Source organism: Microcebus murinus, chromosome 5, assembly GCF_040939455.1.
Source record: "Microcebus murinus isolate Inina chromosome 5, M.murinus_Inina_mat1.0, whole genome shotgun sequence".
Lineage (NCBI taxonomy): Eukaryota > Metazoa > Chordata > Mammalia > Primates > Cheirogaleidae > Microcebus > Microcebus murinus.
In genome coordinates this window covers 112,513,324-112,535,984 of record NC_134108.1, presented here as the reverse complement: position 1 = coordinate 112,535,984, position 22,661 = coordinate 112,513,324, and the positions used below count along the sequence as shown (strand labels likewise).

General features: G+C 46.4%; 1 protein-coding gene across 5 annotated transcripts; it reads right to left on the bottom strand.

Moving 5' to 3' along the window:
- Nucleotides 1–311: 311 nt before the first annotated feature.
- Nucleotides 312–19,655, bottom strand: MDC1 (mediator of DNA damage checkpoint 1). 5 transcript variants are annotated; one of them, XM_076003543.1, is made up of 15 exons: nt 19,571–19,655; nt 16,509–16,647; nt 15,592–15,969; nt 15,433–15,508; nt 13,607–15,105; nt 13,388–13,453; nt 13,128–13,220; nt 6,550–7,341; nt 6,395–6,438; nt 3,900–5,861; nt 3,705–3,824; nt 3,403–3,585; nt 3,058–3,183; nt 2,840–2,950; nt 312–1,054 (listed from the first exon to the last, which is right to left on the bottom strand). In XM_076003543.1, the coding sequence occupies exons 2-15, from the start codon at nt 16,642–16,644 to the stop codon at nt 887–889; spliced, it is 5,754 nt and encodes a 1,917-aa protein (XP_075859658.1). In that variant the 5' UTR covers nt 16,645–16,647; nt 19,571–19,655; the 3' UTR covers nt 312–886. The 5 variants fall into 5 exon arrangements, with proteins under 5 accessions (XP_075859658.1, XP_075859662.1, XP_075859661.1 ...); XM_076003547.1 differs by having other exon boundaries at nt 3,058–3,123; XM_076003546.1 differs by having other exon boundaries at nt 13,128–13,217.
- Between the last annotated feature and the right edge of the window lie 3,006 nt (nt 19,656–22,661).

Here is a 22,661-nt window from a genome sequence, read left to right as displayed (position 1 = left end):
TTCAGTTCTTTGGGGTATTTGCCTAGGAACAGAATTGCTGGATCATATGGTAATTTTGTGTTTAACTTTTTGAGGAACCCTCACTGTTTACCGCAGAGGCTGAACCATTTTACATTCCCACTAGCAAATGTATAAAGGTTCCAACTTCTCCACATACTTGTAATCGACCAACTTTTAAAATTTAAATTTAAGAAATGTTATATAATTTGCCCTAAATAGAAGATAATGATAAATTAAAGTCCATAACTATTTTTTAAAAAGTTTGTGTCTCAAGACCCAGATACTAAAAAAAACTGCACTATACCATAAGGCACAGAGTGAATATTTATTTATCGCAGAGGTCAAGCCTAAGCTCTAATTTTATAAATACTAGAAAAGCAGGCCAGAAAAGTACAGAGACTTGCTCAAAATCAAAGCTAAAGGATGCTTCTAGAGGCCAGAAAAGAAGAAAATGTTTTAATAGCATTCTCTAACTCTACCTTCAAATCTACTCACTCCAAGCATCTCTTCAAGTTCCTGACCCCAAAGTTGTTTCCACTATCTTTCGAGAAAGAGTAAGAATCCCAGTAAGAAAAAGAGAGGTGGTTTCCAAATAGGAGGCAGGAAACTCTGAGTGACATGGAGCAATAACTACATCAATCTGGCTAAAGATGAACAGCTACTTAAGATATCTGAGCATGGGATTAGCCAATTTTAAAATGTCCACTTAAAAAAAATCTGTGGCTCCCAATCTCTCTTTCTGTTTACCTATAAACCTTTCTGGTCCCACCCATATTCCCTAGAGTCACACTAATATATCCCAATCTTTTCTAAAGCCCATTTTTTCTTCCAAATATTTTATAATACTTTATTCATTGGTCTGGGAGAGAATAGGGTACTGGAGTTTTCAGGTGGATGACATTTCCAAAGTAGAGAGGACAAAGGCCTCTGGCTTGGCTTCCTGCTTCAGCACACCTGTCAGCAGGAACTCAGGTGAGAGGAGGGGCAGCCCAACCCGCAATGGAATGGAGCATCGGGGGAAGTCCTGGGGGCATGTGATCACAACTCTCTGAGGCTGAGGAAGACAAAGAAAAGAGAAAGTCTGGGGTGAAAAAAATCTTAGAAATGAGTTCAGGACCCAATAATCACACTTAGCACCACTAAAATAATACCTCCTGATATGAGGCTTCATATGAAGCACACTGCACTGTCTATGAGCTATTCTTGACAGAAAAGTTGAATCTGAATTTATGCATGCTTTTAAAATTAACTACAATTTACAGGAAATACAAAAGATACAGGAACAAGATAAATGATACATCAAAGGAGCAAACAGAAAAATCCAGATGGGGAACATTCTAAGGACAACTAACCTAGTCTCTGCAGGAAGTCAATGGCATAAAAAAGGGAGGGTAGGTCGGGGGATGCTCTAGAGTAAAAGAGAATAAGAGATACATGTGCAGGCCAGGCACGGTGGCTCACACCTGTAATCTTAGCACTTTGGGAGGCGGGGCGGGTGGATTGCTTGAGGTCAGGAGTTTGAAACCAGCCTGAGCAAGAGCGAGACCCTGTCTCTACTATAAATAGAAAAAAATTAATTGGCTAACTAATATATATAGAAAAAATTATCCGGGCATGATGGCGCATGCCTGTAGTCCCTGCTACTCTGGAGGCTGAGGCTGGAGGATGGCTTGAGCCCAGGAGTTTAAGGTTGCTCTGAGCTAGGCTGACGCCACAGCACTCTAGCTGGGGCAACAGAGTGAGACTTTGTCTCAAAAAAAGAAAAGAGAGATACAAGTGCAGCAGTGCGTGGACCTTATCTGAATCCTGATTTGAAAAACTCCAGAGACATTTTTCAGACAAGTGGAGAAATTTTATTACTGGAGTGTGAGAAAATGACCAAGAACTACTGTTAATTTTTAGGGATAAACAAAGGGATAAACATTGTTAGGGATAAACAATGATGTTGTGATTATGTAATAAAATGTACATATTTCTTAGAGATGTATACTTACGTATGGAAGAGGAAATAATATATTTGCAATTTGCTTTAAAATACTTTATCAAAGAGGCTGGGTGTGGTGGCTGATGCCTGTAAGCCCAGAACTTTGGACGACAGAGTGAGAGACTCTGTCTCTAAAAAAAAAATTGACAAAATAAAATACTTCAGCAAAGAAAACAAAAGAAAAGAAGGGATAGATGGAGCAAATGTAGCATAATCTAAACTGTTGAATCTGGGTAATTGGTATATGTGGGTTCATTGTATTGTATTATTCTTTCTCCTTTTATGTATATTTGAAAATTTCTTTTCTTTTCTTTTTTTTTTTTTTTTGAGACAGAGTTTCCCTTTGTTGCCCAGGCTAGAGTGAGTGCCATAGCATCAGCCTAGCTCACAGCAACCTCAAACTCCTGGGCTCAAGCAATCCTACTGCCTCAGCCTCCCGAGTAGCTGGGACCACAGGCATGCACCACCATGCCTGGCTAATTTTCTCTATATATATTAGTTGGCCAATTAATTTCTTTCTATTTATGGTAGAGACGGGGTCTCGCTCTTGCTCAGGCTGGTTTCCAACTCCTGACCTCAAGCTATCCGCCCACTTCAGCCTCCCAGAGTGCTAGGATTACAGGCGTGAGCCACCTTGCCCGGCCTGAAAATTTCAAAAATACCTAATAAAGATAAGTCCATTTGGTATCAGCAGATATCTTCCCCAATTCTTATCCCTTTTGTACTACAGCTCTGTTCCCCACCCTCTCAAGACTCTACATTCCCATCTGTACCTCCGTTTTTTCCCCCAGCCTTTCCCATTCCAGCCACCTCTTTATCTGCCACTTCACCAGACCCAGAATGTGCCAATCATACCTTATAGGACCGGGGCATGTTGGGGAGGACAGTGCCTCCACAGCAGCTGATGATCTCTCCCATCTGAGGGGGGGGTGGCTGGACTCCAGGGGTCACATGAATCTCATAGCCCTAAGGGAAAGCAATGCAGAGCCAGTGGTGTACCACTGAGAGGCCATGGACTGTTGGGAAACCACTGGCTGGAGGGTTGAAGCACTGGGCAGAAGACAGCCTCTCACCTCCAGCAGCCTTCGTCCCCGAGCCCGACCCAGAGCATCTTGAAGGCTGAAGCCAAAGTTCTTCTCCTGTTCAGGATCAATCACCACATATTCATCCGGGGGCAAGAAACAACCAGCCTTGCGGGACTAAGAGTGGCAGCAGTCAGCATCAAAGCTCAGCCCAGCCCCTCACCCACTCTCCTGCCTAGCACTTGAGAGCTCACAAAACATTTCAATGAATTCAGCCTCACTAATGTCCCATCTTCCTATATCCCCTCTTCCCTCCCACCACTTTCTAAAGCGCTACATGAGCATCTTCTCCTGTCACTGACTCTGCTGGTCTGTCATTATGTCCTGGCCTCTCACCTGATGCAGCCAGTCCAGCGAGAGGATGGGGATCCCTCGCCCCAGGGCACACAGGAACTTGACTGTCCGGCGGATTCGATCAGTGACCAGGTGGGAAGCCTCTGCCACTGAGCTGGCCAGACTTCCCCCCAGTGCCAGCACTGCCCGCTCTCCTCGAGCATCCACCACTCCTGTGAAGAGCACCTGTGGAGGGGTTGGCCTGAGCTGGTCACAGCAGCCCATGCCATCGGCACCTGTTTCTACAATCCCCCAGGTCTCCTCCTATCCTCCCTCATCGCTCCCCCATGCCCCTTCTCTCCTACTTTGGGGACTGGTGATTCTTGGTTAGGTTTAGTCCGTCGGAGGCTGCGGCTTGGTATTCCCTTGGGCTCCTCCTCTGCCTGGTCTCTCTTTCTCTTGCCTGGTGCTGGAATCACTACGTCCTGGAATTGAGAAAGATCTTGGTGGGAGTTTCTGAGCCCTTTTTCCCAGTTCTGTGGCCCTAGCCCTCTCCTCACCTCTTCTTTTCCTGTCCTCTCTGCGGTATCTTCTTCCTCTTCCTTGAGGAATGTAGTCTTCTGGAAGACTTGCCCTCTTTGGGACCGTTTTGGAAGTGGGGGTGAAGCCATGGTAGTTAAAGGCCTCTTGCGGCTTTGAGAGGCCTTATGCTGGGGCTCTGAGGTGATCCCAGATCTATCTGCTGCCTCCACCTTTTCGATCTGGGATGCCTCAAGCAGCTGGGGAAAGGTAGGCTCAGGAATGGTTGTAATGGACTCAGCTGCTCTCACTGTTCCCTGTCTTTGGTTCCTTAAGGATTGGGATTTAGGTTCAGGGGATGCAGAGCAAGTCTTGTGGACAACGGGAGCTGTGAGGGAACCATGCTTCCCAGCAGCTCTCTGTCTCCTGCTGCAACTGGCTTGAGGAATAGGCTCAGGGTAAACAGGCTTTTCTGTGGTGATAGGAGACTCGAATTCAGGGGTGGTGGGAACTGGCACAACACTTATTGTGGAAGACTTTGGTGTCCTGCTCTGACCACCCTGAGCTATGGCCTCAGGGGTGACAGGTTGGTCTGTGGGAGTAGGAGGCTCAAGATCAGAGGTTGTGGGTTCAACTGGTTTGGAAGTCTTGACAGAGGACCTATGATTTCTGCCCCGAGTGGCCCGAGATGTGGGCTTTGGGGTGACAGGCTGGGCTGTGGAAGTGGAAGGCTGGAGCTCAGGGGCTGTGGGGACAACTGGTTCAGGAACCTTAACAGAGGACATATTTGTCCTGCCCCTAGTGGCCCGAGATGTGGGCTTTGGGGTGACGGGTTGGGCTATGGAGGTGGAAGGCTGGAGCTCAGGGGTTGTGGGGACAATTGGGTCAGGGGTCTTGAAAGAGGACCTATTTGTCCTGCCCCGAGTAGCTTGAAATGTGGGCTCGAGGGTGACAGGCTGGGCTGTGGAAGTGGAAGGATGCAGCTCTGGGGCTGTGGGGACAACTGGTTCAGGAACCTTAACAGAGGACATATTTGTTCTGCTCCTAGTGGCCCGAGATGTGGGCTTTGGGGTGACAGGTTGGCCTGTGAAAGGGGAAGCCTGGAGCTCAGGGGCTGTGGGGACAATTGGATCAGGGGTTTTGACAGAGGACCTATTTGTCCTGCCACGAGTGGCCTGAGATGTGGGCTTGGGGGTAGCAGGCTGGCCTGTGGAGGTGGAAGGCTGCAGCTCAGGGGCTTTGGGGACAACTGGGTTAGGGGTCTTGACAGAGGACCTATTTGTCCTGCCCCGAGTGGCCCGAGATGTGGGCTTGGGGTTGACAGGCTGGGCTGTGGAGGTGGAAGGCTGAAGCTCAGGGGCTGTGGGGTCAATTGAGTCAGGGGTCTTGACAGAGGACCTATTTGTCCTGCCCTGAGTGGCCCTGGGGGTGACAGGCTGGTATGTGGAGGTGGAAGGCTGAAGCTCAAGGGCTTTTGGGACAACTGGTTTGGGGGTCTTGACAGAGGACCTATTTGTCCTGCCCTGAGTGGCCCGAGATATGGGTTTTGGTGTGACAGGCTGGGCTGTGGGAGTGGAAGGCTGGAGCTCAGGAGCTATAGAGACAATTGGGTCAGGGGTCTTGAGAGAGGATCTATTTGTCCTGCCCCGAGTGGCACAAGATGTGGGCTCAGGGGTGACAGGCTGGGCTGTGGGGGTGGTAGGGTGGGGCTCAGGGGTAGTAGAGGAAACTGGAGAGGGTGTCATCCTGGAAGACCCCTGGTGTCTGACTTTAGGCTTTGGGTAGAAACATTCCAACTCTGAGGACAAGGGAGTCTCTGAAGCTTCCTGACTTCCATTTTGCCTGGTTTTAGGAATGGGTGGCTCGAGAGAACGCAGGACAGGAGAAAGAAGGGACTGAGGTGCAAAATGTCTTTGGCTCTGGGAGAGAAGGGGGCCTTGGGGTGGAGTTGAAGCTTCAGGCACTGTAGGAGGCAGATAAGCATCTGGGGATTCCTGATCTTCCTGGGGAGAAACAGAAGCAAGTGAGGGAGGAAGAGGTAGAGAGAAGACAGCTAGAACTTGGATGCTGTTCTTGATACTTGTTTATGGTTAAACTGTGCCCACGGGACTTATCTTTCTGTCTAGGACCTCTCTTCCATTAGACTGGGAACTCCCTGGGGAGCAAGCAGTCCTCCTTCCCACGGCCCTCTCCTCACAATGCCACTATAACATTCTTCACACATGGATGATGGCAATGAAGAGGATGGCTGGGGTGAAGAAGGAAAGAACAGGAAGGAAGGGACTCTTTCTCAGGCAGAAGGAGATGCAACTTGGGAAACAGATATAGAAAACAATGAGTACCAAGGGTAAAGGAATAGAAGCCAACCAAGCCTCTTTCATGCCATGAAAGAACCAAGCTTCTTTCTTCTATAAATGGAAGAAAACTTAGGATATGGAGACAGGAATGGACTGAAGCAAGGCCAAGGGAAGGGGCACTGGAGGGGGTGTCAAGATGACTTGGGAAGTATGGGGTTGGTAGAGAAAGCAGCTCTTACTCTGGAAGCCTTCTCAGCAGGTGGCATCATAGAATTCAGTTTGCCTAGATAGAAAGTAAACACAAGGGTGGCTGAATTCTAAGTGATTGGGTGCTCAGGGGTTGGTTATCATGAGGGCTTCATACCAACTTGGGTTCTCCTCCACCTTTACTTACCTTTTCGTTGCCTCTTGGGGCCCACTTGGGCTCCCCTTTCTCCACTTGACTGCCTCCCAGAAGCTACTGAGGCTGAAGTAGGTCCCTGAAGGTCCCCTGTCCCCACTCCAGGCTCTGGTATTGGGCAGGGGGCCTGCTCTTTTTGGTCCTGGTTCCCTCCCTCTGGGCTCCCTCCCTGTGTGCCTCTGTCCGGCATCACTGTGGGGCCCCTCACTTCCGGTCCAGCTGGCTCACACTCTCCCTCTGGTACTGAGCTCTCTACTCTCTCAAATATTCCTCTTATAAGGGTCTGCTTCTCTATTTCTTTCTCCTGGATTTCCTTAGATGACTCAACTTCTACCTTCAAACTGTCTCTATCCATTTCAGGACTCATACTTTCCCCCTTTTTGTCAGACTCTTGTCTCTGAGTGTCTCTAGCTAACAGCTGTTTTTGTTCTCTGTCCTGTATCTTCCTGGTTAATTCTTCCACTCCCATCACATCTCTCTCTCTCCTTGGAGGCAGTTTCTTGGTTTCCCTCTCCAATGGTCCTCTCTCAGGGGTCCCCCTCTCGGCCATTTCTTTTGGTATACCCATGCCTTTATCCACAGTCTGCATCCCTCTGCCTTGAATCCCCAGTGGCTCTGTGTGAACTGGGCGCTCTGGATGTTGGTCTTGTGGTGTTGCCCTAGGTGGAGACAGGCAAGACCCATGTGCCTCGAGGTAGGTGGCAATAGGCTGGGTCTCAGAGGCTTCAGACTCTCTCAGGCAGAATGGCTGTGTAGCCAAGACCTCCCATGGCTCATCTAGGGCACCTGGAAGTAGACAGAGAGAGAGAAAAAGGAGTACAGGTTGGAATAATAAATAGGTTGAAAAGATTAAGATAAATTCATTAATAATAAATCTAAATGAGTTATTAAAGGAAAGCTGGGAATAAAGGTGGTAGTTATAACATTTAATGTTTGTCTCAAAAAGACCATACTCTCATATGAAAGCCTCCTCAGTAGTCTCTTTAAAAATGATCTAGGCTGGGCGCACTGGCTCACGCCTGTAATCCTAGCACTCTGGGAGGCCAAGGCGGGAGGATCGCTTGAGGTCAGGAGTTCGAAACCAGCCTGAGCAAGAGCGAGACCCTGTCTCTACTAAAAATAGAAATAAATTAATTGGTCAACTAATATATATATATATATAGAAAAAATTAGCCGAGCATGGTGGCGCATGCCTACAGTCCCAGCTACTCAGGAGGCTGAGGCAAGAGGATTGCTTGAGCCCAGGAGTTTGAGGTTCCTGTGAGCTAGGATGATGCCATGGCACCCACTCTAGCCTGGGCAACAGAATGAGACTCTGTCTCAAAAAAAATAAAAATAAAAAAATAAATAAAATTAAAAATGATCTACACTGGACCAGGCGTGGTGGCTCACACCTGTAATCCTAGCACTCTGGGAGGCCGAGGCAGGCAGATCGCTCAAGGTCAGGAGTTGGAAACCAGCCTGAGCAAGAGCGAGACCCCGTCTCTACTATAAATAGAAAGAAATTAATTGGCAACTAATATATATAGAAAAAATTAGGCAGGCATGGTGGCACATGCCTGTAGTCCCAGCTACTCGGGAGACTGAGGCAGGATTGCTTGAGCCCAGGAGTTTGAGGTTGCTGTGAGCTAGGCTGACACAACGGCACTCTAGCCCGGGCAACAGAGAGAGACTCTGTCTCAAAAAAAAAAAAAAATCTAAACTAGTTAGTCTGTGAGTCTGACTTAATATGTGATTTTTTTCCTTGATGAGATGGAGAAACATCAGCGAAATACAGTCATCCCTCGGTATATGCAAGAGATGGGCTCTAGGACGCCCTGTGAATACCAAACTCTGTGGATGCTCAGTGGCATAGTATTTGCATATAACCTATATATATATATATATATATATATATATATACTTTAAATCATCTCTAGATTACTTATAGTACCTCATAAAATATAAATATTTATATTGTATTTCTATTTGCATTATTTTTAGTTTTATTTTTATTGTTTTTTTGAATACTTTGTTTTTGACATCATAACTTTGGCAATTTTATTTTTGTTGAGTTTCCTTATATTTTCTTTTATTTATTTTTAGTTAACAAATAAAAATTACATATATTTATGGGATACAACATAAAGTTTTGATATATGTCATTGTGTAATGTATAAATCAAGCTAGTTAACATATCAACTACCTCACATACTTATTTTTTTGTGGTGAGAACACTTAAAATCTACTCTTAGGAATTTTTTTCTTTTTTTTTTTTTTGAGACAGTCTCACTCTGTTGCCCAGGCTAGAGTGAGTGCCGTGGTGTCAGCATAGCTCACAGCAACCTCCAACTCCTGGGCTCAAGCAATCCTGCCTCAGCCTCCCAAGTAGCTGGGACTACAGGCATATGCCACTATGCCCGGCTAATTTTCTTTTTTTGTATATATATTAGTTGGCCAATTAATTTCTTTCTATTTACAGTAGAGATGGGTTCTTGCTCCGGCTGGTTTCAAACTCCTGACCTTGAGCAATCTGCCTGCATCGGCCTCCCAGAGTGCTAGGATTACAGGCGTGAGTCACCTCGCCTGGCCTACTCTTCGGAATTTTTAAGTATATAATGCAATTATTAACCATAGTCACCACGTTGTATAATAGATTTCCTGAAGTTACTCCTTCTGTCTAGCTGAAATTTTGCATCCTTTGACAAACATCTCCCCAATGCCCTCCCCTGTCTCCCCTCAGCCCCTTGGTAATCACCATTCTGTTCTCTGCTTTTTTTTCCCCGAGACAGAGTCTTACTCTGTTGCCCGTGTTAGAGTGCCATGGCATCAGCCTAGCTCACAGCAACCTCAAACTCCTGGGCTCAAGTGATCCTCCTGCCTCAGCCTCAGGTAACTGGGACTATAGGTATGTGCCACCATGCCCCACTAATTTTTTTTCTATATATTTTTAGTTGTCCAGCTAATTTCTTTCTATTTTCCTTTTAGTAGAGATGGGGTCTCGCTCTTGCTCAGGCTGGTCTCGAACTCTTGACCTCGAGCAATCCGCCCGCCTCAGCCTCACAGAGTGCTAGGATTACAGGCGTGAGTCACTGTGCCTGGCCTTGTTCTCTGCTTTTGAGGCTACCTTTTGTAGAGCTCACATAAGAGATCATATAGTATTTGTCTTTCTGTGTCTGGCTCATTTCATTCAGTGTAATGTCGTCCAGGTTCATCCATGTTGTCACAAGTGATAGAATTTCCTTATTTTTAAAGGCTGAATACCATTGCACTGTGTATATATACATTTTCTTTTTTTATTGATACATAATTGTACATATTTATGAGGTACATGTGATATTTTGATACATGCATACAATTACAATGACCACATCAGGGTAATTGAGATAACCATCACCTCAAACATTGATCATTTCTTTGTGTTGGGATCATTACAAATCTTCTCTTTTAGCCATTTTGAAATACACAATAAATTATTGTTAACTACAGTTACCCTGCTGTGCTATCGAAACTAGAACTTATTTCTTCAATCTAACTGTGTTCTTTTTTTTTTTTTTTTTTGAGACAAAGTCTCACTTTGTTGCCCAGGCTAGAGTGAGTGCCGTGGCGTCAGCCTAGCTCACAGCAACCTCAAACTCCTGGGCTCAAGCAATCCTCCTGCCTCAGCCTCCCAAGTAGCTGAGACTACAGGCATGTGCCACCATGCCCGGCTAATTTTTTCTACATATATTAGTTGGCCAATTAATTTATTTCTATTTATAGTAGAGACGGGGGTCTCGCTCTTGCTCAGGCTGGTTTCGAACTCCTGACCTTGAGCAATCCGCCTGCCTCAGCCTCCCAGAGTGCTAGGATTACAGGCGTGAGCCACCGCGCCCGGCCTAACTATGTGCTCTCTCTCTTTTTTTTTTTTTATGTTTTTTATTTTTTTTGAGACAGAGTCTTGCTTTGTTGCCCAGGCTAGAGTGAGTGCCGTGGCGTCAGCCTAGCTCACGGCAACCTCAATCTCCTGGGCTCAAGGAATCCTTCTGCCTCAGCCTCCCGAGTAGCTGGCACTATAGGTATGCGTCACCATGCCCGGCTAATTTTTTCTATATATACTATTTGGCCAATTAATTTCTTTCTATTTATAGTAGAGATGGGATCTCGCTCTTGCTCAGGCTGGTTTCGAACTCCTGACCTTGAGCAATCCACCCACCTCAGCCTCCCAGAGTACTAGGATTGCAGGCGTGAGCCACCGTGCCCGGCCCTAACTGTTGTTCTTGTACCCATTAACTAACCTTTCTTTTTCCCTTCCTTCCTCCTACCCTTCCCAGCCTCTAGAAACCACCATTGTGTTCTCTACCTCCATAAGATCAACTTTTTCAGTTCCCACATGAGTGAGAACATGTGGTGTTTGTCCTTCTGTGCCTGATTTCTCTTAAAATAATGACCTCCATGTTGCTGCAAATGACAAGATTTCATTCTTTATTCCATTGTATACATAAATACACCACATTTTCTTTATCCATTCATCTACTGATGGACACATTTAAGTTGATTCCATTATCTTGGCTATTGTGAATAGTGCTACCGTGAACAGGAGAGTGCAGATAATTTCTTCAATGTACTGATCTCCTCACACAGCAACAGGATTGCTGAATCATATGATATTTCTAATTTTAGTTTTTTCAGGAATCTCCATACTGTTTTCCATAATATGGCATTTTTTTCCTGATGAGATGGAGAAACATCAGCAAAATACAGTCATGTCTTGGTATCCATGGGGGATTGGTCCCAGGACCCTCATGGATACTAAAATCCTCAGATGCTCAAGTGCCTCATATAAAATGGCATAGTATTTGCAGATAACCTATGCATATCCTCCTGTATTCTTAAATTTTTTTTTTTCTTTTAAGAGATGGGCATCTCTCTATGTTGCCCAGGCTGGATTCTTCAGCTCAAGTGACTCTCCCATTTTAGCCTCCCAAGTATCTGGAACTACAGGCAAGTGCCACTGCTCCCAGCTCTCCCATAGACTTTTGTTTTTCTTCCTTTCTTTCTTTCTTTCTTTTTTCTTTTCTTCCTTCCTTCTTTCTCCTTCCCTCCTTCCCTCCTTCCCTCCTTCCCTCCTTCCCTCCTTCCCTCCTTCCTTCCTTCCTTCCTTCCTTCCTTCCTTCCTTCCTTCCTTTTTTTTTTTTTTGAGACAGAGTCTTGCTTTGTTGCCCAGGCTATAGTGAGTGCCGTGGCATCAGCCTAGCTCACAGCAACTTCAAACTCCTGGGCTCAAGCGATCCTCCTGCCTCAGCCTCCCGAGTAGCTGGGACTACAGGCATGCACCACCATGCCCGGCTAATTTGTTTCTATATATATTAGTTGACCAATTAATTTCTTTCTATTTATAGTAGAGACGGGGTCTCGCTCTTGCTCAGGCTGGTTTCCAACTCCTGACCTTGAGCAATCCACCCACCTCAGCCTCCCAGAGTGCTAGGATTACAGGCGTGAGCCACTGCGCCTGGCCTTTTCTTTTTTTTTGAAACACAGCCTCCCTCTGTTGCCCGGGCTAGAGTGCCATGGTGTCAGCTTAGCTCACAGCAACCTCAAACTCCTGGGCTCAGGTGATCCTCCTGCCTTAGCCTCTCAGGTAGCTGGGACTATAGGCATGCACCACCATGCCCAGCTAATTTTTTAATATATTTTTAATTGGCCAATTAATTTATTTCTATTTTTAGTAGAGACAGGGTCTCGCTCTTGCTCAGGCTGGTTTCAAATTCCTGACCTGAGCGATTCTCCTGCCTTAGCCTCCCAGAGAGCTATGATTACAGGCGAGCCACTGTGCCCCGCCTCCCATATACTTTCAATCAGCAGTCCCCAGGCTTTTTGGCACTAGGGACCAGTTCCATAGAAGACAACTTTTCCACAGATGGGAGTGGTGTGTGGATCTCAGGTGGTGATGCGAGCCAACAATGGGGAGGACCAGGGGTTGGGGACTGCAGCTTTATTTCTTTTTTATTTTTTTATTTTTTGAGGCAGAGTCTCACTTTGTTGTTCAGGCTAGAGTGAGTGCCGTGGCATCAGCATAGCTCACAGTAACCTCAAACTCCTGGGCTCAAGCAATCCTCCTGCCTCAGCCTCCCGAGTAGCTGGGACTACAGGCATGTGCCACCATGCCCAGCTAATTTTTTCTATATATATTAGTTGGCCAATTAATTTCTTTCTATTTATAGTAGAGACGGGGTCTTGCTCTTGCTCAGGCTGGTTTTGAACTCCTGACCTGGAGCAATCCGCCCGCCTCAGCCTCCCAGAGTGCTGGGATTACAGGCGCGAGCCACCACGCCCGGCCTGGACTGCAGCTTTAAATCACCTCTAGCCTGCCTACTTATAGTACCTGCTATGATGAAAATTCTGTGTAAATAGTTGTTATATTGCATTTTTAAAATTTTTATTATTATTTTTTTCCAAATATTTTCAATTCACAGTTGGTTGAATCCCTAGATGAGGAACATACAGGTACAGAGGGCCAACTGTAGTTAAGGAATATAACAGAAATATGTAGAGGGGAAAAACAATAAAGGATGCAAAGTTGTGAGCACAGAGGAAGGGACAGATTGTTGTACCTGGGGCCTGGAAGCTGCAATGGGAAGGGCCAGGTTCTGGGGGGAGAGTAATCAGGAAGGCCTGGGTGGGTTCCTCCTCCATGCTCTGGACTGCTGCACAAGAAAAGACAGCTTAGGCACAGCCCCCCCCATAGAACCCCGGGGATTCCATTTCTGGTCTCCTACCCTATCCATGCCAGCCTTCATACCCTTCAAGGACCACTAGTCTAATCTCCCAGCTCCCACTGGTACCAGGATTCAAACAATACAGGTGTCCTCACCTTCCAGGCTCTCATTCTCTCTCTCCACAAAGCACTGGGTAGCTTGTAGGGCCAGATCTTCAGAATCTGGTAGGGGAGGAATATAGGATAGATAATAAAAGAAATCATATCTGTCCCTTAACTCCTTACTTAATGTCTACTCTTTTCTCTCTAACACCAACCTTGGAACTTCCATGGTTTATTTAAGGGATCATGGGAGGAAGAAAGGCCAGCACTTACCATCTTGGTTATCTTCAGAGTCCTTGGTCATGTTTACATGTGGTTCTCTCTCTCTCCCTGTGGGGGTCTGGGCTCCCTCTCTCTGTGGCTGGATGGGTTCCTCTGGAGTGCCTGTGTCCACCACCAGATCTGTGAGATTCTCCCTTGAGATAGGGAGAAGGTCCTGCTCCACTTGTGCCACAGGTGATCCACCCTGGGTCCCCACCTCAAGAGCTCTCTCCCTCTCAAGAACAGCTGCAGCCTGCTCTGTCCCAGCATCCCCTTCTGCTGAAAGCTGGCTCTTTCTTACATCTGTCACTGCTGAGGCTGCTAAGGACATGCCCTCCTCTATATCTGTCTCATAGTCCCCATCCAGAGGAGGCTGGCCTTCCTCTAGAGGCACTACAGGCAGCTTTGCTGGCCCCCTCTCTGCTTCCACATCTGTTTGATATCTCCCCTCCACAGACACCTGATGCTTCTCCAGATGTACAATAGCTGGCCCTGGTGGGACATCCTCCTCCCCTTCTGTGTTGATGTCCACTGTGCTGGAGGCTAGGCTTCTCTGCAGGTGGATCCCAGGTGAACTCTTATCTGCTTCTACCCCTATATCACTGTCCCCAGGAGGAGGTTGCTTCTCTTCTGAATGTGCTATAACAATGGCTCCATCTTTGTCTGTGTGACTCTCAGGGACGGTTTCTCTTTTTTCCACTGGGGGCCCTTCCTCTTCCATATCTGTGTCACTGTCTCTCCCACTGGTGGTTTGGCTTTGCTCCAGAAGGACCACAGGTTGGGCCCTGTCCTCTTCCACATCCGTGTCTCTGTTCCATACAACAGCCCGGCTCTCTTTCAGACGTGCCAAAGTAAGTGCTGCTGAGACTTCTTCCTCATCATCTGTATCGCTGTTGATCTCCATGGAAGCCTGGCTTTTCTTCAGAGGGATGGCCTGTGGGGCCTCACTCTCCTCCACATCTGTATCACTGCCAGCCTGGCTCTCCCGCAGATATGCCAAGCCAGGTGCTCCAGGACCCCTTGTACCAACTCCATGGAGTATTTGCCTCCTCTTCATAGGAACTACAGCTGGGGTTGCTGGGATTCCTTCTTCTTCCATATCAGTGTCACTATCAATAATGTCACAAGCCAGGGCCCTTTCCAAATGGACCTCAGCTGGCCTTGTAGGAGGCCTGCTCTCATCATCCCCATCTGTGTCACTGTCCTCCCCAGGAGGCTGGCTCCTCTCCAGAATCATCCTAACTGGAACCACCCCATTTCCTGCATCTCTCTTGATTTTTGTGTCATTGTCCCTCTCTTTCACTGAAGGCTGATGCTTTTCACACTGGACTTTGGTTGCAACTCCATCAGCTGCAGGCTGCTGTGCCTCTGCAGTGGCATGTCTTCCGGCAGTGGAGGAGGCCTCCCCTGTTGCTGATTGCTGACCTTCCTCCTCATCTGTGTCACTGTCCAAGTTGAAGGTACAATGTGGCCCAGGGTCACCCAGGGCATGGGAAAGCCCCTCTTCATCACTGCAAAGGGAAGACAGAGAGAGAGAGAGAGAGAGAGAGAGAGAGAGAGAGAGAGAGAGAGAGAGAGAGAGAGAGAAAGAGAAAGACTGTAGAATCTATTTCCAAGAAAGGGATACCCCACTCAGTTGTAAGCTCCTTGAAGGCAGATACAAGGTAATTATTTGTTTTCTGTTTCCAGTAATTAGTTCTCCAGCTAACGAATGAGTGAATGAATATGTATACCCCAGCCCCAACTTTCATGATAATTATCTCTCTTAGAGATTGATCCTCCAGCCCCTGTTTCTTCCTCCTTTTGAAGACTCAGGTGTCTGGCCCTTTGGCACTTACCTCTCTGGAACTACTGTTGACAAAGGGGAGGACGTGGTCCTTGATTCTTTCCTCACACATCTTTCAGAAAGAGAATCTGTCAAGAACAGAAAGAAGTTGACAGTTTCACACTCATCATGCCCATCTCCTCCTCTCCACCCTCCCAATACATAAGCTTACCTACTTCCTCCTCCGAGTCCTCAGCCAACAGAAGCCTCTGGGGTTGAGTTCCTCCCTGTACCCTGGGTGTCTCCTCTACAGTTAGAGGACCCCGAGAGACAAAGGGCAGGGGCACATCCAAGCGATGGTACTGGCAGGGCAAGTCAGCAAAGACAATCAATTCCTGGTCCCTCAGACGATAACTCACCTCAGGGCTCAGAACCTTAGGAGGCCTTAGGATTTGAGTACCATTGAGGCTCCCACAATCTCGGAGGAGAGCCTTGTCCCAGGCCAAGATTTCAATCACTGCATGTTGTTTGGAGATGGATGGAAAGGGCAGGGCCACAGAACAGTCAGGCATTCGGCCTATCATATTCTTACCGATGTATAGTGGAAAATCTAAAAATTAGAGAGGTAGATAGATTCTAAGGTCAGAGTCCTTGCCTGTCATTAGGAAAATGGTCCTATTAGGTACCCACTATTCACTCAAGGCCGCACATGCATTAGAAAAATAAAAGGCCCTAGGATATCTAGGCAATGAAAAGTATACGCAATGTATTATTCATATGCAATACCCCATCCATCCACACTGGATTTTTAAATTGTGATAAAATATACATAACACAAAATTTACCATTTTAATAATTTTAAGTGTATAGTTCAGTGGCATTAAGTACATTCACATTGTTGTGCAATCATCACCACCATCCATCTGCAGACCACACTGGATTTTTATTTGAATCTCTTAATCTTCTATCAAAGTAAAATCATTCCCAGTAGGTCCAGGGCACTATCCTGGAACAATCAACTCAATTAGTCCCTTCTTTTCCATTCCTAATTAAAAAAACTTTTTTTCAGATCTCCTTGCAACCCTCCAACTACCTCCCCACAAAAATAAAAGACCTAGCTCAATACTTCAGCATCCAGTATCCCCTAACCTTTTTCTGGTCCATGGGCACCGCTGAAGATATGGAGCCGCCCTACAGGCTCCAAGCTGCACCCCAAGGATTCACTGGAGTTTTCTGTCTCCTCGTCTTCTTCAATGTCCCAGTTAAGAGCCTGTGTATCCTCCATAATCTGGGAAGGAAACACATTATCATCGTCCCCATCATTGGTTCACACCAACTGCATCATGCATCAGACTGATCAGACTGATAACTGCGGGTAACCTGGATTGCTATGAAGGTTGATGCTTCTCTTTCTACCAATCATTCTGGTGTTATCCTTTCAAAGCATTTAAAACATATCCATGACACAGAGTAAGAAATATTATAAGGTCCCAAGTACATAAATAGGTATAAACACATGCTTGTTTATATAAACAGAAGTTTTGAGAAACAATGCTTAGCCTTACTATGTACAATAAATACACTGATATTTTTCATTCTATTTTTTTCTATTATCTCCATATTTTTAAAAACTGATTTGCAACCCACTAAATTTTCACTGTCCACTACTGGGTTGCAACCTACAATTTGAAAAACACCATTTTGCTAACACATGCCAAGTATGTGTCAGGCATTGTGTTATGTGTCAGGCATAGTGGCCATATGAGGCAGGCATTTAGGAAACTAATGATAAAAATGTTACATAATTTGCTCAGGATAACAGCAGGTAAATAGATGGGATTAAAGGTGCTTCTAGCTGCAAAGCCCAGGCTTTTTACACTTTACCAGACCACCTTAGTATGATTAAGCCAAACTGTAAAGAGTCACAACAGCTGACATATATAGATGCTTCATCTGTGTCAAGCACTGTCCTAATTACTTTATGTTGACTAATTCATTTAATCTTCACAACAATGCTGTAAAGTAGGTATTTTCACTTGACCAGCCTTTAAAATATATAAATATATAAAAAATATATAAAAGAAAAAAAAGTAGGTATTATATTCTATTTTTTCAGACAAAGAAATTGCAACATTGCTGGGTTAAGGAATTTGCCCACAGTCACCCAGATATTTTCTGATGCCTTTCCTGGCCCACAGGATAAAATAAAATCTAAACTCCTTAGCAAGACCGTCCATGATCTCTACCTCCTGTCTTGTAATGCACACCCTTCTGCTTATGCTTCAGCCACAGCCCTTCTCTCCAATCTCTGAACATACTGCCCTTGTTGTCCCCCACATCTTCATGCCTCAGGCCCGTTCCATGGCCCTTCAGTCTTAGTTTTCTGGTCCAACTCCTACCCATCTTTTAAGAGTCAGTTCAAATGTCACTTTCTCAGCAAAGTCTTTCCTGGATCACTTTTTGGTGATCCACAGTGGTCAATGGAGTGTGCCTATTCTAACACTTCTCACCATATTGTAACAATTACTTTCCATTGCTGCCTTCCCACCTCATCTCTAGGACTGGATTAGTGAAACTGTATCTTTTTCTCTAGGGTCCATCATATTCATTCAACGGTGGTGATGGCATACCTGATACTGTTTGCAGTATTTGGGATACATCTGTGAACCAAGCATAAAAGGAACCCTGCCTTCATGGAGGCTACATCACTGAGCCTACTGATGAAAGAAATGGGGCCTGGCGTGGTGGCTCACGCCTGTAATCCTAGCACTCTGGGAGGCCAAGGCGGGCAGACTGCTCAAGGTCAGCAATTCAAAACCAGCCTGAGCAAGAGAGAGACCCTGTCTAAAAAATAGAAAGAAATTAATTGGCCAATTAATATATACAGAAAAAATTAGTGGCGCACGGTGGTGCATGCCTGTAGTCCCAGCTACTCTGGAGGCTGAGGCAGAAGGATCCCTTGGGCCCAGGAGTTTGAGGTTGCTGTAAGCTAGGCTGACGCCATGGCACTCACTCTAGCCTGGGCAACAAAGTGAGACTCTGTCTCAAAAAAAGAAAGAAAAGAAAGAAAGGAAAGAGGCCAGGCGTGGTGGCTCACGCCTGTAATCCTAGCACTTTGGGAGGCCGAGGCGGGCGGATTGCTCAAGGTCAGGAGTTCGAAACCAGCCTGAGCGAGACCCCGTCTCTACCAAAAATAGAAATAAATTAATTGACCAACTAAAAATATATATACAAAAAAAAAAAAAAAAGTTAGCCGGGCATGGTGGCGCATGCCTGTAGTCCCAGCTACTCGGGAGGCTGAGGCAGTAGGATCGCTGAGCCCCGGAGATTGAGGTTGCTGTGAGCTAGGCTGACGCCATGGCACTCACTCTAGCCTGGGCAACAAAGTGAGACTCTGTCTCAAAAAAAAAAAAAAATATGAAAAAAAAAAAAAAGAAAGAAAGGAAAGAAAGAAAAGAGAGAGAGAGAGGGAGAAAGAGAGAAAGAAAAGAAAGAAAAGAAAAGAAAAGAAATGAGAGGATATGGAAATTCAAAAGAGCCTGAGTGGAATTCTCCTAGAAAGACCCCACCCTAGGCTGGGCGTGGTCGCTCAAGGTCAGGAGTTGGAAATCAGCTTGAGCAAGAGCGAGACCCGACTCTACTATAAATAGAAAGAAATTAATTGGCCAACTAATATATATAGAAAAAATTAGGCAGGCATGGTGGCGCATGCCTGCAGTCCCAGCTACTCGGGAGTCTGAGGCAGCAGGATTGCTTGAGCCCAGGAGTTTGAGGTTGCTGTGAGCTAGGCTGGTGCCATGGCACTCTAACCCCGGTGACAGAGTGAGACTCTTGTATCAAAAAAAAAAAAAAAAAAAAAAAGATGCCACGCTAAAGATGTTGACAGGTAGAGGAAAGTAAGATGCCTCATGGAGAAAGTGTCCACTCCTTCCTTATGACTGGCCAACTCAGAGGGTGCCCACGACCCTCGGCTGCAATTCAAAGGGCCACCATCTTTGATCCCCACACCAGTGGGTTCCCCCGTGGTTCAATGTCTCCACTGTCTTCGTACCTAAACTCAGGGCGGGACGCCAGGTAAGGACTAGTATTACAATCCGAGAAGCAAACTTCCAAGTCACCTCCGCCCAGTCGCACCCAAGCAAGCCCCTCCCGCCCTCTGGGGGAATCAAGATGGCACCCGGGGAGCCGTGGGCGAGGCCCCCAGAACTCACCTACTTTGAGTCCCCGCGCGCGCCAGCAGTAACGGCTGCGACCAGGGTGGCGCGAGTGAGCAAGCCAGAAGCGAGCCGATGCTCTGATTGGCTGTTGCCGCTGTCTTTCACACTCCTGCTGCGGGCTGATTGATGAAACCCGCAGGGCTAGGCTCACCCAAAGCCCCGCCCCTCCCGCCCCCTTTGCGTCAAAAGGGAGGAGACTGAAATCAGTTAAGTGGGACGATAATTGGAGGCCGCCGTGCGCGCACGGAATAGTGCACTTCGATTGGGCAGTTCCAAGGGACGACCCACTATCGCTTCCCTGCCCACCACCCGCTTCCCGCGCAGATTTCCAAACCGCGGCCAGAGAATCTAGCGTCAGCTGCTGGCAGCGGATAGAGGCGCTGTACCATAGACGACGTCTGCTGTGTGCGGCCAGAGGGCCCTTCCTCGGTCCTCCCAGACATGGTGTCCGCTGACTCAGGAGAAATGAGATTGGGCTGCGAGTTGCAGTTGTGGCTGGAGGCGCTTGAGGAATTCTTATTGCAATGGAATTTCATTTTCTTTTGATTTGGCTTGTTTAGTAGAAGTCATGTCATTTCTTTCTGGGAATACATCCCTGACGGACATTTTGAGGTCATTTTCCTAAATGCAAGATCCTAAAGCAAAGATCTGCAGGCGAACAGAGAAAACTGTTTTGCTATCTTAAATGCTGTCCTCAACTTTTAAGGGGCGAAGAAAAGATAAAATCATTTATTTCACTGTAAGATACTAAGGAAATTGTAACAATGTGACATTTGTGTAACTTACGAAGCCCGTTCCACTTGTTATCTCAATGTTGTCTACAACAATCAAATAGAAGTAGATTTTACAAACAAGGGATTCGAAACTCCTCGAAGTTTTTTTTTTTTTTTTTGAGACAGAGTCTCGCTTTGTTGCCCAGGCTAGAGTGAGTGCCCGTGGCGTCAGCCTAGCTCACAGCAACCTCAAACTCCTGGGCTCAGGCAATCCTCCTGCCTCAGCCTCCCGAGTAGCTGGGACTACAGGCATGCACCACCATGCCCGGCTAATTTGTTCTATATATATATTAGTTGGCCAATTAATTTGTTTTTTTCTTTCTTTTTTTTTTTTTTTTTGACGGGGTCTCACTTTGTTGCCCAGGCTAGAGTGAGTGCCATGGTGTCAGCCTAGCTCACAGCAACCTCAGACTCCTGGCTCAGGCCGGTCGGCGGCTCACGCTTGTAATCCTAGCACTCTGGGAGGCCGAGGTGGGCAGATTGCTCGAGGTCAGGAGTTTGACACCAGCCTGAGCAAGAGCGAGATCCCATCTCTACTTTAAATAGAAAGAAATTAATTGGCTAACTAATATATATAGAAAAAATTAGCGGGGCATGGTGGCGCATGCCTGTAGTCCCGACTACTCGGGAGGCTGAGGCAGGAGGATCACTTGAGCCCAGGAATTTGAGGTAGCTGTGAGCTAGGCTGAGGCCACGGCACTCACTCTAGCCTGGGCAACAAAGTGAGACTCTGTCTTAAAAAAAGAAAAAACCTCCTGGGCTCAAGCAATCCTCCTGCCTCAGCCTTCCCAGTAGCTGGGACTACAGGCATGCGCCACCATGCCCGGCTAATTTTTTCCTATATATGTTAGTTGGCCAATTAATTTCTTTCTATTTATAGTAGAGATGGTTCTCGCTCTTGCTCAGGCTGGTCTGGATGGACACGCTTGAAGCTCTGACTCGAGGGGGGTGGTGCAAGGGCAATATACGTAACCTTAACATTTGTGCCCCCACAATATGATGGAAAAAAAAATATGTTGATCTGTGTATTGACTGAATGTAAATTAACAATGACCTTAATTTGATAATTTGATATTACATCATCTCTATTATAGTGCTAGGCACACTTTATCATACACTTCTCACTAAATGGCAACATCCTAGATGATAGGAAGCTAATTTTTTTTTTTTTTTTTTTTGAGACAGAGTCTCACTTTGTTGCCCAGGCTAGAGTGAGTGCTGTGTCTTTAGCCTAGCTCACAGCAACCTCAATCTCCTGGGCTCAAGCAATCCTCCTGCCTCAGCCTCCCAAGTAGCTGGGACTACAGGCATGCGCCACCATGCCCGGCTAATTTTTTTGTACATATATTTTTAGTTGGTCAATTAATTTCTTTCTGTTTTTAGTAGAGACGGATCTCGCTGAGGCTAGTTTCAAACTCCTGACCTCGAGCAATTTGCCTGCCTCCGCCTCCCAGAGAGGAGCTAATTCTTAATCATTTTTGTATCCTTTGTTCCTAGTTTGGTGAATACTTAGTATCTACCAAATGAGCGAATGAATGAAGCCCTAGGAAGAAGCAGGTGGACTCTTACTGGAGCCCATCCAATTTTCTTTCGTCAATTACCCCTCTCTCCTTTTTTCAATCCTGGGGCTAAGTGAATTGAAAAACCACCGGGACGGGGCGCGGCGGCTCATGCTTGTAATCCTAGCACTCTGGGAGGCCAAGGCAGGCGGATTGCTCCCAGTTTGGCGGAGGCCAAACCAGCCTGAGCAAGAGCGAGACCCGTCTCTACCATAAATAGAAAGAAATTAATTGGCCAACTAATATATATAGAAAAAATTAGCCAGGCATGGTGGCGCATGCCTGTAGTCCCAGCTACTGTGGAGGCTGAGGCAGGAGGATCACTCGAGCCCAGGAGTTTGAGGTTGCTGTGAGCTAGGCTGACGCCACGGCACTCACTCTAGCCTGGGCAACAAAGCGAGACTCTGTCTCAAAAAAAAAAAAAAAAAAAAGAAAAGAAAAAGAAAAAACCACTGACTTCATCAAAGTGTCTAGAGTGGCAGATTGGAAAGACTGGCGTTTCATCCCCTAGTTCCTAGTTTGACAAGACCACGGTGTCCACAAACACTGCCCTAAGACCCAGATACCCAACTTGAATGGAGACTTCTGGCTTCTCAAATCCCAGATACCAGTTTCTCTACTCAATTATCTTCTAACATACCCTTCAGATAACATCTCTATCCTGAAAGGTCCTTGCTACAATTTTGTTTCTCTTTCGAAACATCACTCGAAAATTCCCAGGGAAATAGTAGAAGGGCAATTCCCTCCTTACTG